We start from the raw sequence: 13,039 nt of genomic DNA on the forward strand, positions 1-13,039 counted from the left end.
CAAGATGCCTGAATACCTTGCTTTCGTCATGGTTATATAGGGTGCCATTTACAATAATAGCAACCAGAGTAACCAACTTCCTCTGAGCATCAAGCACAGTAATTTCGCCTCTACCAAGAACATCTTCAATGCTGGCTTTGGTGAACTGCGCTGTAGCCAGGATGTTGTATGTAAAGCCAAGCTGGCAGACAACTGGCAATGTGACCTCACAGCCTACAGGATATCAATTATCCATTCAGTCCAAGATACTGGATGACCTTGATCAATTATTTTAAATTATGTTAATAATGCATTATACTTAAATGGACATAAAACAATATGTTCATATGTACGCCACAGTCAAGACATACTACTACACACACTGAAAATTTATGCAGAATACTTCCTTATTAATCGTGCTGCAGGGCTGCAGGCATCTTCTGCCAGGAGGGAACTCGGTTTGTGGCTGCATTTCTGACTTGCAAACTGTTCAGGTTCTGAACAGTTCACAGGAACTGAATCCCGCCATGACCTGGCAATGACCTGTATAATGTACTTTATGTCTCCTAAACACAGCTTTCTGAATCCAGGATGACATGATGACAGGAAATGGACAGTTGACATTTCGGGTCAGATGAAGGATTTCGATCCAAAACGTCGACTGTCCATTTCCCCCCATAGGTGCTGCCTAACCCACTGAGTTCCTCCAGCTCCTTTGTGTGTTGCTCTAGATTGAGCATCTGCACTCTCATGTCTTTGTTTCCTTATTAGGGCAGGTAAATGTTAAATAGTAATTACATCATGTCACCCTGGATTCAGAAAACTGTGCTCAGAAGACATAAAATGCATTATATAGGTCATCCCCAGGTTAAGGCGAGGATCCATTCCTGAGAACTGTTCATAATCTGAGCAGTTTGCAAGTCGGAAATGCCACTGTGAACCGAGTTTCCTCAGAAGATGCCTGCAGCAGCTGACAAATCCATCCCACTGGTTTCCCAAATGCTCGTTCAAATGTATAGGTCATACACAAGTCAGGCGTTCGTAACCTGGGGAGGACCTGTGCTGTTAGCATGAGTGAGCTTTTGATATGTTTGGGTGCAAAGTATCAAATGCATAAGGTGTGGGATAACAGGTAATGCTCTGGAAGGTTGCAGTGACTCCCTGGAGCTCAAACCTACTGCTGTCCCTCAGGAAGGAACCAATCATTCTCCCACTCTGATACGCTACAGGGAGCAGCAGCCAGCCGGGCTTCTGCTATCTGCGCCAACCTGTGCGGTCATTTCCTTGGTCCAGTCATTCTCCAAGGCCAACTGGAGTCTCCTCCAGCTGAAAGACAGCAATTTCCCAGAGCACTGAAACAGGAGGCAGTCACGGAAGATGATGGTACAGTTTGGAATATGGCACGACTTGCCACAGAAATTTGGCTTGGAATATATATTTTGAGAAGGCTTTAGTTTTTGCCTTCTGATCGAGAAAACAAGCAACAATCTTTGACAGAGAGACGAGAAGGTGTTGAATTGTAGATAGTAGATATATTTATTAGTCACATGTACATTGAAACACACAGAGAAACGCATCTTTTGTGTAGTGTGTTCTGGGGGCAGCCCGCAAGTGTCGCCAAGCTTCCGGCGCCAACACAGCATGCCCACAACTTCCTAACCTGTACGTCTTTGGAATGTGGGAGGAACCAACGAAGACACGGGGAGAACGTACAAACTCCTTACAGACAGCGGCCGGAATTGAACCCTGGTCGCTGGCGCTGTAAAGCGTTACGCTAACCACTACACTACCGTGGAGTTGGGATTGCAGTTGCTGGTCATGCACTCATGAACTCCTCACAAAACAGTCTGGGCAGAAAAGAATTCCCTGGTTTCTCTCCTCCCTTCCTTTATTTCCCCCTCCTCCTCCTCCTCCTCCCCCCATTCCTCAGCTGCTCAGAATACAACTGTCGCAAGGGCTGTGCCTTCATGATGGCGGGATTGTGCCACTTGTAGTGGGGCACTAGATTCTTGTCTATCAAGTAGGGCTCCTCCAAGCAGCTGATGTGTTGTATGATAACCCAAATGGTCTTCTGAATCACAGTTTGTCTGTGACCTGGTGTCCATTGTATGCATTCTTCAGCGTGTGTGGGTTGCCTACTGGAGACATCATCCAGGTTGTCAGCAAATACGCCTTGTTGTCCAGTGGCTACCCTTTGGCTTGCGGTAATGGGTCAAATACAATGTGTACGATGGCCTGGCCCGGAATAAGTACATGGTAACTGCAGCCAGGATACCAGGATGGTCAGAAATCAGATAGACATTGAGGAAGTGGAATCCATTTCCATTCCAGATTATAACAGAGCTGAAATATGTCGCTACAAAGGTGCGTATGCTACAGTCACACCAGCCCTCACTTTGGGGAAAGCTTGAAATCCCAGAAAACCTACTAAAAATATCCACCTGCTGGCCTCTGCCAAGACAATGAAATGTAGTCAGTTCTCCTTAGATAGACCGTCACAATGAACCCTCAAAACAGAGAATGACAAAATGTGAGATATTGCAAATATCTCCAGCACCAGCTTATGAAGGTCAACTTGAGAGTCAATGGCAATGCAGCCCTTGCCCTTCTCTGTGGTTACAGTTTTGGGTGTAGAAGATGGCATTGAGATCATCCTAATGTAAGCATACACATCTCACACATTGTTCCTTACTGGAATGCGAGCTGAGGATTGCTACCTGATGCTCTTGGTGAACAGCTTCCTGCTGACAGAGCTTCTCCCCTTTCTCCTCTTCCAGCAGCAATTCTTGCCTTGTAACTCCCTGGTTATTCATCCAGTCATGCTACATTGCAAAGGGAGTGTTTACCACTGCATCCATCTCTGAGGGCAACTGGTGCAGAAGCATTAATTTAGCAAAAAGTGCTTCAGTAAGTGCCACATCATTCCCTGGAGATGTCTGCAGTTTGAATTAACTTTAGAAAGCATAAAACTCTTGTAGAATTGTGGTCAGAACAAAAAAAAACAACCAGCCATTAATCTGCAAATAGTTAATGATTCCTTTAAAGAGTTGTTGGGATTCCACCTTACTGCTGATTTTTTCCCAAAAAGACTCTTCTGAGGTTTAAGAGAGTGCAATAGCTTGAGAAATAAACTCCAGAACAGCAAGGGTGGCATCAATCCAGCACAGTATCCTATTTATCATCATGATCAGTCTACTCAGCATCCACTGGCAGACATTCAGTGCACACACACTGATGATTTTACCAATACTACATCCAACATGAATCTTGCTGCAAGCATGAGTACTTGCCACACAGAACATTTTGGATCTCCAAGAGCCCTCCAAGAGCCCTCGTAGAATCCCAAAGGTGTGCACTTTAAAGTCCTCTGTGTGGAGCTGAACCAATTCTTGGTGCAAACTCAGACTTACTTCCTCAAATCCACGCTGCTGATCTCCCACTCTAAACTTGCCTTCAAGCGCTCACAAGGGCACTGATGGGTTCAGTGGCACAACAGTTAAGTCGCTGGACCAGCAGCAGGAGCTCTAGACCACTGAATTGGAGTCACAATTTCAAATCCCACCATAATCAGCTGAGGATTTTAATTTAGGTAATAAAGCACATCTGGGATCAAAGTTAGTGTCGATATTGGTGACCAGGTTGTCATTAAAACCTCTCTGGAAATCTGCCATACTGATCCAGTCTGGCCCATGTATGATTCCCACACGTGCTAAATTCTTATATGCCTCTTCATTTCAGGGGCAGTTAGGAACGGATTACAAGTTCCAGCATTTCCACATTCCATGAATAAATAATGACCTTATATTCTGTGGCCTATTCACCAGCTGTCCCAGGTTCTACTCTTGTACAGAATGCGGTCATCCTGCTTATATTCCCAGTGCCCATTCTCTCCTGCAGACTCATCATTTTAGGCAACTATTTCTCTTTTCATTTTCAGCCCGAGGAAGGCTTGATTATTAATCTATGGTGGTCAATTATTGTTGTGTACTGCATTATCACCTTGGTCAAATAGTAACAGATTTCAAAAAGACACGAATAGGCTCGTGAAAGGAATTAAGAAAGCAAATGGGCTTTTGGGTTCAATACATAAAGGTGATAAGTACAAACAACAGGAAGTTATACTAAACTTGTAAAAAACAATACTTTGAGTTTAGCTAGAGTACTCTCCAATAATGGGCACCACACAATGGACATGAAAGCTTTACTATAATGGTTCCAGAGGTAAGGGATTAAAAATACAAGTTCAGACTGTAGAAACTGGGGTTGTCCTGCTTACGAATTGAAAAAAAAAATTGCTGGAAGAACTCGGTAGGCCAAGCAGCATCCGTGGAGGTAAAGGGATGATTGATGTTTCAGATCGAGACCCTGCACCAAGATGGGTGCAGGGTCTCGATCCAAAACGTCAGTGCTGATGCAGGGTCTCGACCCGAAACGTCAACCATCCCTTTACCTGCACAGTTGCTGCTTGACCCACCTGGTTCTTCCAGCATGAAATGACTTGAAAAGTTCAGGGGGAATGGATAATGAGAACCTGTTTTCAATGGCTGAGTGAGTGGTAACCAGAGGATACAGATCTGAAATGCCACGAGGGGAAACTTCCTCATTGCGGCCAATGGTTGGGATTAGCACAGGGTGATAAGGGTGGTGGAACATTCAATAAAGCTTTCAAAGAGAAACAGATAAATGTATAAAGAGCAGGAAATGCAGGGATATGGGAAAAGAACTGGGAAGCAAAGCAAACTCAATTAGTATTCAAGTAATCCAGAACAAATGGATCAGATTTGCTCCTTCGAGACTGTAAAATTGTATGATTTTGTGATGTACATGGCATCTTCCATGACCTCAGGATTTTCCAAAATGCTTACAAACAGTGAAGTATTTTTGAAGTGTGGTTACTGTTATAATGCAAGAAATGTAGCACGCAGCATACACAGAAGAAATTCCTACATATAGGTGGAGGGATAAATATCTGCCAGGCCTCCAACAAGAAATTCCCTCCTCCAATTTAATATAAGGTCATAAGGTCTATTTCATCTGCAGTCAGCACATTGGTTTCCTATCTCATCTGAAAGATGGTCCATCTGACTTTTCGATACTGCAAAGAAGTATCAGCCTACATTACATGCCTCTTGGGAAATTTTTGATGAAAGATTATCAGCCTGAAACATTAACTGTTTCTCTCTCCACAGATGCTGCCTGACCTACCAAGTCTTTCCTGCACTTTGTTTTTATATGCTGCTAATTGAGGGGTAAGAGTGTTACTGCTGAATCAAAGCAGATAATAAGATAACAACTGAGCTTTCATTCAAGTGTGAATAAAAAGCAAGCACTGCCATTAACTCACTGCGAGCCACTTTGCCACACTCCTCCAGACTAACAGATTCCGAGAGAGGGTAAATGGGGACGAGGTCCACAGCTCCAAGACAAGGATGAACACCAATGTGAGCATTCATGTCAATTAAATTAAATGCTTCAATGCATGATGTCAAAATAGAGTTACCTGAAAGAGAAAAATTGCCTTGAACTTCAGATACATCAATGTCTGACTCTTTTGGCATAAGGCATCCCAACAACTTTCACAGCCACACTCTCAATTCTTTGGATCAGTTTGCAAACACCTCTCCTTTCTATTTTACTGGTCAAAGTGTCAGTTGAAAGTTCTGAAATGTAACTGCCTCAACTAAATAAAGTTTTCACACATTGATCTGCCCTGGCTGGAGAACTGATTATCAGAAGATCCTCCACAAAACTAAGAAATCCATTTTTTTGAAGGATGGGGGGGTTACCGATGGCGGATGAAATCGGTCTTTTAATTAAAAATGAGAGAATGCCTTTAATTCCTCCATAATCAACGAATTGCTGATGTAATTGAGAGACTTTAAAATTCTGTTCCATTGTCCGTACTGTACCGGTGCTCTCATTTCACTCTCTGACTATTAGTAAGATGTCAACCAGGGAGTTCAGCTTGTGAGTGACATGTCTGAAATATTTGTCAAATTAATCTTAACGCCACAGGCCTAGGTTTAAGGCAGAACGTATTCTCTGTCACTTACTTGTGTGCTTTCTGTTATTGATAAGCTCCCTATTTGCACTCTGAAAGTCTCCAGGGTATTTTCATCATCACTGAAGCAAAGTGCAAAACTGCAGCTGCAATTCCACAACCTGCTCCATCCCATCTCACATCCATCAAAGTTTAGAATTGGGACAACATAAAAAGCCCACTGACCTGGTGTCCCTGCCTAAAAGGAGAGGCATACCAAACAAAGGGAATACAACCAAGATTTAACAGATTGATTCCTGGCAATGGTGGGACAGTGTCCTTTAAGGAGACATTTAGCCAACAGATCCTGTTCTCTCTAGAGCTTAGAAGAATGGGAGAAGGTCTCACTGAAATGCATAAAATTCTTATGGTGCTCGACAGGTTACAGTGATGATGTTTCTCCTGCCCAAGGTGTCTAGAACCAGGGATCACCATCTCAAAATAGGGGGTCAGCCATCCAGGACAGAGATGAAATTTCTTCACCCAGAAGTCGTTCTCTACCCAGGAAGGCTCAGTCTCTGAATATATTCAAAATAATAATTGATAGATTTTTGGATACTAAGAGATTTGGGGGATATAACCAGAAAGTTGCCCAGAGGTAAAGATCAGCTATGATCTGACTGAGAGGCAGAGCAAGCACATGGCCAGCTCTATTTCTTATTTTCTCATATTCTTAGCAAGAAGTGACAGAGTTTGGCTTCGGTGGCTTGTTCAATAATTTCCCCTCCCTCATAAACCTTCCCTCAGAGATCCGCTGAGATAGTCCCATGACAATCAGGAATTCAGTAATGGGTTCCAGAAACAACTCACTAGGACCATCCTACTGCAAATCAGCTGGTGCTGCCAGACTTTTTCTCCTCTCATCTCCCTAATGTGACACAGCCCCAAGCAAATTTCCCTTTTGTAACACAATTTGTAAATACAAAACCTAACGTACACTGAGGAATTGGGTCTGCGCTTCAAACTTGAATTCTGCACTCAAGCATTTACCTCTTGACCCAGAAATCACTTAATTGCTTCTGCTTCTGGAATTAATAAAATTGATAACTTTAAGAGCAATATGTACTGAAATCTTACCCAACGTCTCAACCGGACCTACAAGAGTTAGAACTGATCGGTTGTAGTCATAATCTGAAAATATGTTCAGCACAGTTGTTTGCATTTTCCTTTGCCCTGTAATCAAAGCAAAAGCTGTTCTATAAGAATTTCAGGAAATTACTTTTATTCAGCAATGTAGTGGTAATAAAAGAAATTAAATCTACCTTGTTTATCTCCAAGTGCAGCTTTAGCAACCCTCTCCACAATGTCCTTCTTTCGAGCTTCAGAGATATTCAGTAAACACACAGCCAAGCGGAGATTTAATCTTTGCGATGCCATACCTTGGTTTGAAGAGTAAGCCTAAAACTGCAGAAAGTATAAAGAAAGTTTTATTTTCCTAATACTCTGCAAAATAATTTGCCCTGATGTTGCTCATAACTTTCCAAGCAAGAGAAGAGCTTCCTCATAGCTCACTCCAAATGATGCACTATACAAAGGAGTACAGTGCAAGTTCAGATGGTTTGCTTTGCCAATTTCCCTCTCGACTCTGGGAAATGGCCTTAACTCTGTTCTGCATCGCTGCCTGCAGCTCTGCTGACTTTGGACATTTACTTCAGATGCACCTGTTCAGCTGTTGCCTGGGTTTATTTTCTATGTTGTTGAGGGTGTTTGTAACCATGCAAGCACTCACTGAGTTGGCAGCAGAATACAAATCCAAATGCAAATGAACTTAAAACCAAGCAGTTGTCTTATTGCAAGAAAACACATGTTAATGAATGCTTAGGATATAAAATGAAACCAAATAATTCTGGAAACATTCAGCACATCAGTGTTTCTGGAGACAGAAATAAGTTTAATATTTCAGGTCGATGACCTTTCATCAGAAGAGAAAGATACAAAGTCAACGCTGCTTTGAGCAGTTGAATCTGCCAGTACTCCGACTCCTAGTACTGGAAGTGGCAAAGAACTTATTTTGCTTCACAAAAAAAGTACAAAAACTTCACATTTTTGCTCTTCATGCATGACAACAAGTCAGTTCTATCACATTTTTTCAGAAATAATATTTGGTGGCTGTGCAGATTGTTTGCAAATACATCAGAAGTAACAATGACTCTGAGACAATAAACGGCAATAAATTAAGTGATTAGGGCTGTTACTTTTTATGAGTACACAAAGGTTTCACATTGATGAACAGTGGGTTAAGGATGACCTTTGGAAATGGAATATTGGTATCTTTAGTAGCTTAGTAGTCATCAAACAAGCTCTTCATTATCTATTTTCTTGCTTTGTATCAAGCTAGTAAACTGAATATAATAATAATGCAATTAAAAGACTTTCTGCCACATCCATTTTGTAGTTCAAATGTGAAATGTATCCTGAACTCATGGAAGATCTACCTATATGCAAACATCCAGTCAATTTCCTGTACTGTTCTTTGTAGGTAATCTTCTTAGGCAGTCCTTCAGGATTGAGGATGACTCATTTCCATTCCGGTTCTGTGGGGCAGAAGATGCCTATGCAGGAATTCTTTTAATGAGAGATTGTATTTGCACATGGAAGGTTGTCTTGACAGAAGGAGATCTTGGTCTAATGGCAAGGAGGTCCAAAATGACCACAGACCCGCTCTGCTGTGCAAACATAGCACACGCATGGATATCGACTCTCCTTCCTTCAGCCTCCTGAACCCCCCTAATTCCCCTCACTGCTTCTCTCAGTCCCACCCTATCACCCCTTAGCTTCCACCCCACTCTTCTCCCCCTCCCTTCATTTGTCTCCTTCCTCCTTCCTTATCCTCTTGACTCCCCAGTTCTCCCCTCACCCAACCCAGACCAGCCCCCACATGCTGGCTGCTAGTTCTCACCAACAACAACAGCCACTGCTCATTGCCCTCTCCCCACCAGCCCAGGTCCCAGCAGCTGTGCTGCTGAAGCATGCGAACCCAGGCAGGAGCCCCAGACCTCTCCCAGAAACCTGCAGGAGAACCTTCAGCCACTCACCAAGTCGGGCATGGTCTCCGGTGATCTGAGGGTGGATTGGTGGGCCCCAAAGTACTGACAGTGGAGGCAGAACTATCTCACTTGGCCACCATCATCACTTAACACCCACAGACTCTAAACTCACAGAGCCTCCATCTCACACTCTCCTCATACTCTCACAGGACCTCTGTCCCTCACGCTCCTCTTGAATTAGGGGATGTTGTTTTTAAACTCAAAGAACCTCTGCCTCCTGGGCTACAAGGCCTGTAGAATTAGAGATTAACTGGTGCAGACTCTTTGTTCTGAGGCTGTAGCCCCTACATCAATTCTCTCCTGTCCCCCTTGCCAATCCTGGTCCAACCACATAGACGCCACGGCCAAGCAAGCTCACCAGCGCCTCTACCTCCTCAGGAGGCTAAAGAAATTTGGTATGTCCCTTTTGACACTCACCAACTTTTATCGATGCACCACAGAAAGCATCCTATCTGGATGCATCACGGCTTGGTACGGCAATTGCTCTGCCCAGAACTGCAAGAAACTGTAGAGAGTTGCAGACACAGCCGATCACGACAGAGAAACCAGCCTCCCCTCCATGGACTCTGTTTATACCTCTCGCTGCCTTGGTGAAGCAGCCAGCATAATCAAGGACCCCACCCACCCGGGTCATTCTCTCTTCTCTTCTCTCCCATCAGGCAGAAGATACAGGAGCCTGAGGGCACGTACCACCAGGCTCAAGGACAGCTTCTATCCCACTGTGATAAGACTACTGAACGGTTCCCTTATACGTTGAGATGGCCTGTTAACCTCACAATCTACCTTGTTGTGACCTTGCACCTTATTGTCTACCTGCAATGCACTTCCCTGTAGCTGTGACACTTCGTACTCTGTTATTTTTTTTTAACCTGTACTACCTCAATGCACTCTGTACTAACTCAATGTATCTGCACTGTGTAATGAATTGATTTGTATGAATGGTATGCAAGACAAGTTTTTCACTGTACCTCGGTACAAGTGACAATAATAAACCAATACCAATCACTTTTAGAAAGATCCGTGTTTAAATTACATCACCCCTCATTTTTCTAAACTTCACTAAATATCGGCCAATTCTCAATCTCTCCCAGGAATCAATCTGATGACTCTCCACTGGACAACCTCCAAGCCCAACACATCCTTGATTAGGTTCAGAGACCATAACTGTATACAGGATTCCACGTGTGCATTCATCAAAGTCCCACAGAGTTGCAGCTAGACTTCCTTATCCTTTAACCCCAGCTGCCATAGCAACATTCCTCATTTTAAAATAACAACCTTTTGTGTTGTACCTTATCAAATTTCCAGATACATTATATTCACTAGTTCTCCCTCAGCTATCCTGCTAGTCACATTCTCAGAAAAAATTCTTATTAGATTTGTCAGATGTAATTCCCTTTTCACTTAACCACATTGGCTTTGACTAACTATATCAGGATTTCCTAAATGCCCTATTGGCATGTCCTTAACAACAGATTGCACTGTTTTTCTAACACTGACATCATGCTAACTGATCTAGTGCTTCCCACTTTCTCTCTCCTTTTCTTCAACAGGAGTATTACATTTGTTACATTTTAGTCTGCTTGGACGGAATACAGGAAATTTTGGATGATTAGCATTACTGTATTCATTATCTCTGGAACCACCTCCTTTAAATCCCTGGAATACAGTTTGTTAACTGCAGAGTATGCGTCAATTTTTAGCTCCCTAATTTCCACAGCACTCTTTACATATTTATTGCTTTAGGCTCCTCACCCTCATTAGTCCCTTGGTTCCCCCAATGGCTTACTTGTGGCATCTTCTACAGTGAAGACAGACAAAAAACATTTGTTTAATGTTCAGCTATTTTATACTCTATTGTAATCTCTCCTACCTCTGCTTTTATGGGACACATACATATTTTTGTTGGAAATAAAAACAGAAAATGCCAGAAGAGCTAGGTCAGTACTGATCACAGGCCTTCACAGGTCTCCGACCTGAAATGATAACTCTGTTTCTCTTAGCACAGATGCCACCTGACCTGTTGAGTGTTGAGCATTTTCGGTTTTTATTTCACATTTCCAGCAACTGCATTTCCTAACTTTTGTTACTCCCTCTTTCTTACAAAGATATAGAATCTATTGCAATCTTTTGTTTCTATTTATTGCAAGCTTATTTCACATCTTTTCTTCTTCATTTTTTTTGCTGACTGCAAGTTCTAGAACTCTGAATCCTCGGGCTTGGAACTTTTTATCATCACAAGTCTCATCCTTCAGTCTAACTATAAGCTGACTAATAAGTCTAACTATATTCATTCAACACAGTTGGATCACTTTTTCCATGCAGCTCTTATTTTTCAGCTGTTTACTGTTCTTTAATTATTGCAAACATTTTAATCTGATTTTCAAATCCAGGCCAATTCACCACTCATACCCATGTAATTGATTTTATTTAAATTCAAGACTCCACTTTTGACAACTTTGTGTTCCTCTTGGACTGAACATAAAATGCCATTTTATTCTGATTACTACCCTAGAAGATCCTTTTGTACAAAATTACTAACTCTGCTTGATTAGAGTCTAAAATTGCCTGTTCCTTAGGATGTTCTATAACATACTGCTCCTCAAAATTGTACCAACTTCATTTGATCCAAACTAAATTTTCCAATTTGATTGGCCCAGTCTGTATAGGATTAAAGTTCCCTATGGTTATTGTATTATTGTTGCTGCGAGTCATTCTCATATTTTAATACTCTCTCTATCACTGCTATCAAGGAGCATATAAGTGACTGCCATCAGTGCTTTTGTTCCTTCTTATCTCCACCCATACTGATCCTGTTCACCTGGACCAGTATCATTCCTTACAACTACCCTTATGTCATGCTTTATTAACACAGCTGCAAGCCCCAGTGTCTCCCTTTTGCCTTTCCTTTCTAAATATTACACTCTGTAATAATTAATTACCATCTTGGCCACAGTGAAACCACCTGTGAAAAGAAAACTGCTGGTTTTTCATGTTTACCCCTTCGTGTTAATTGGGAGGCAGATCTCAACACCCTACTGCAGTGCTGAGTTCATTCCAACGCCAGTAGAAGTACTTATCCACAGCTCATGGCAGTACAGGTTTCAAAAACAAAGCATTTATTTAATTGGGCAATGTTGGTCCAGTAAAAAAATAGAAAGGGAACTGAGAATTCAAATATGCTGAGAAAAACTTAAATATAGTAAATTTTAAATAATTCTCCCCTTTTTCCATTTGATTTCCTGCCTTCTATAACTTACTCTCAAATGACAACTTACTGACAAGCTAACGAACCCTCAACCTTTAATAAATTGCTCAGTCCAGTGCGAGGATCCATACAAGAGCCCAAAGAGCCAGCTCGATTTTATATAGCTGCCGACCTATATACACGTTAGGTGCCCAGCTTTTACTGCTTTCTCCTCTGATATGACAACGTAATTGCCGAGGACCTCTGTCTGCACGGGAGAAAACTACACTTACTGGAAGAGTTGCGACCTTCCCCGCCCTGTCAATCAACCTGTCCCCGGGCCAGTGATGTCACAAAACCACGGTCGCCACTGGAAACCGCTCAAAAGGCAACCGTGCGCTCAGCCAGCTTTCTGTCAATCAAACAGAATTACCATTCACACTAACCGTTTGATACGCGCTAATCATTTATCTCTAACTTCTGGGGCAACGTGTTCGTGCTGACTTTAAAGTGGCACATGCATTATTTGGAACAGATTGGGTTTTCTTGCAAACATTTGAAAAAACATACCTACCATATTCCAACTTAGTCAACACGCTTGCATACCGTCTGCTTTTGAAAAATAAAGTTAACACGCTCACCTTCAAGTCCAGAAGAACCGATTAGTTACTAAAACTTACAAAATAGAAGCAAACACTGAACCTTTGACCACTGAGACTGGACTCCGAATATGGTAAGCCACGCAATCCAAACTTTGTCAAATAGTGCCCTCGTCTGGCATTGATA

General features: G+C 42.3%; 1 protein-coding gene across 6 annotated transcripts in view; it reads right to left on the minus strand.

Moving 5' to 3' along the window:
- Positions 1-13,039, minus strand: part of ftcdnl1 (formiminotransferase cyclodeaminase N-terminal like 1) — a 28,220-nt gene that overhangs the window by 8,549 nt on the left and 6,632 nt on the right. For 2 of the 6 annotated variants that reach the window (XM_052028593.1, XM_052028556.1), the window contains exons 1-4: positions 12,895-12,962; positions 7,282-7,423; positions 7,097-7,192; positions 5,324-5,479 (exon numbers count right to left, since the gene is read on the minus strand). In XM_052028593.1, the coding sequence (XP_051884553.1) occupies positions 5,324-5,479; positions 7,097-7,192; positions 7,282-7,396 (367 nt within the window). In that variant the 5' untranslated portion in view covers positions 7,397-7,423; positions 12,895-12,962. Of the gene's footprint in view, positions 1-5,323; positions 5,480-7,096; positions 7,193-7,281; positions 7,424-10,821; positions 10,868-12,827; positions 12,986-13,039 lie in introns of those variants that run through there. The other 4 variants (XM_052028570.1, XM_052028565.1, XM_052028578.1 and 1 more) reach the window with 4 other exon arrangements.

The sequence above is a fragment of the Pristis pectinata genome, chromosome 1 (assembly GCF_009764475.1).
Source record: "Pristis pectinata isolate sPriPec2 chromosome 1, sPriPec2.1.pri, whole genome shotgun sequence".
In the NCBI taxonomy this organism is placed as follows: domain Eukaryota; kingdom Metazoa; phylum Chordata; class Chondrichthyes; order Rhinopristiformes; family Pristidae; genus Pristis; species Pristis pectinata.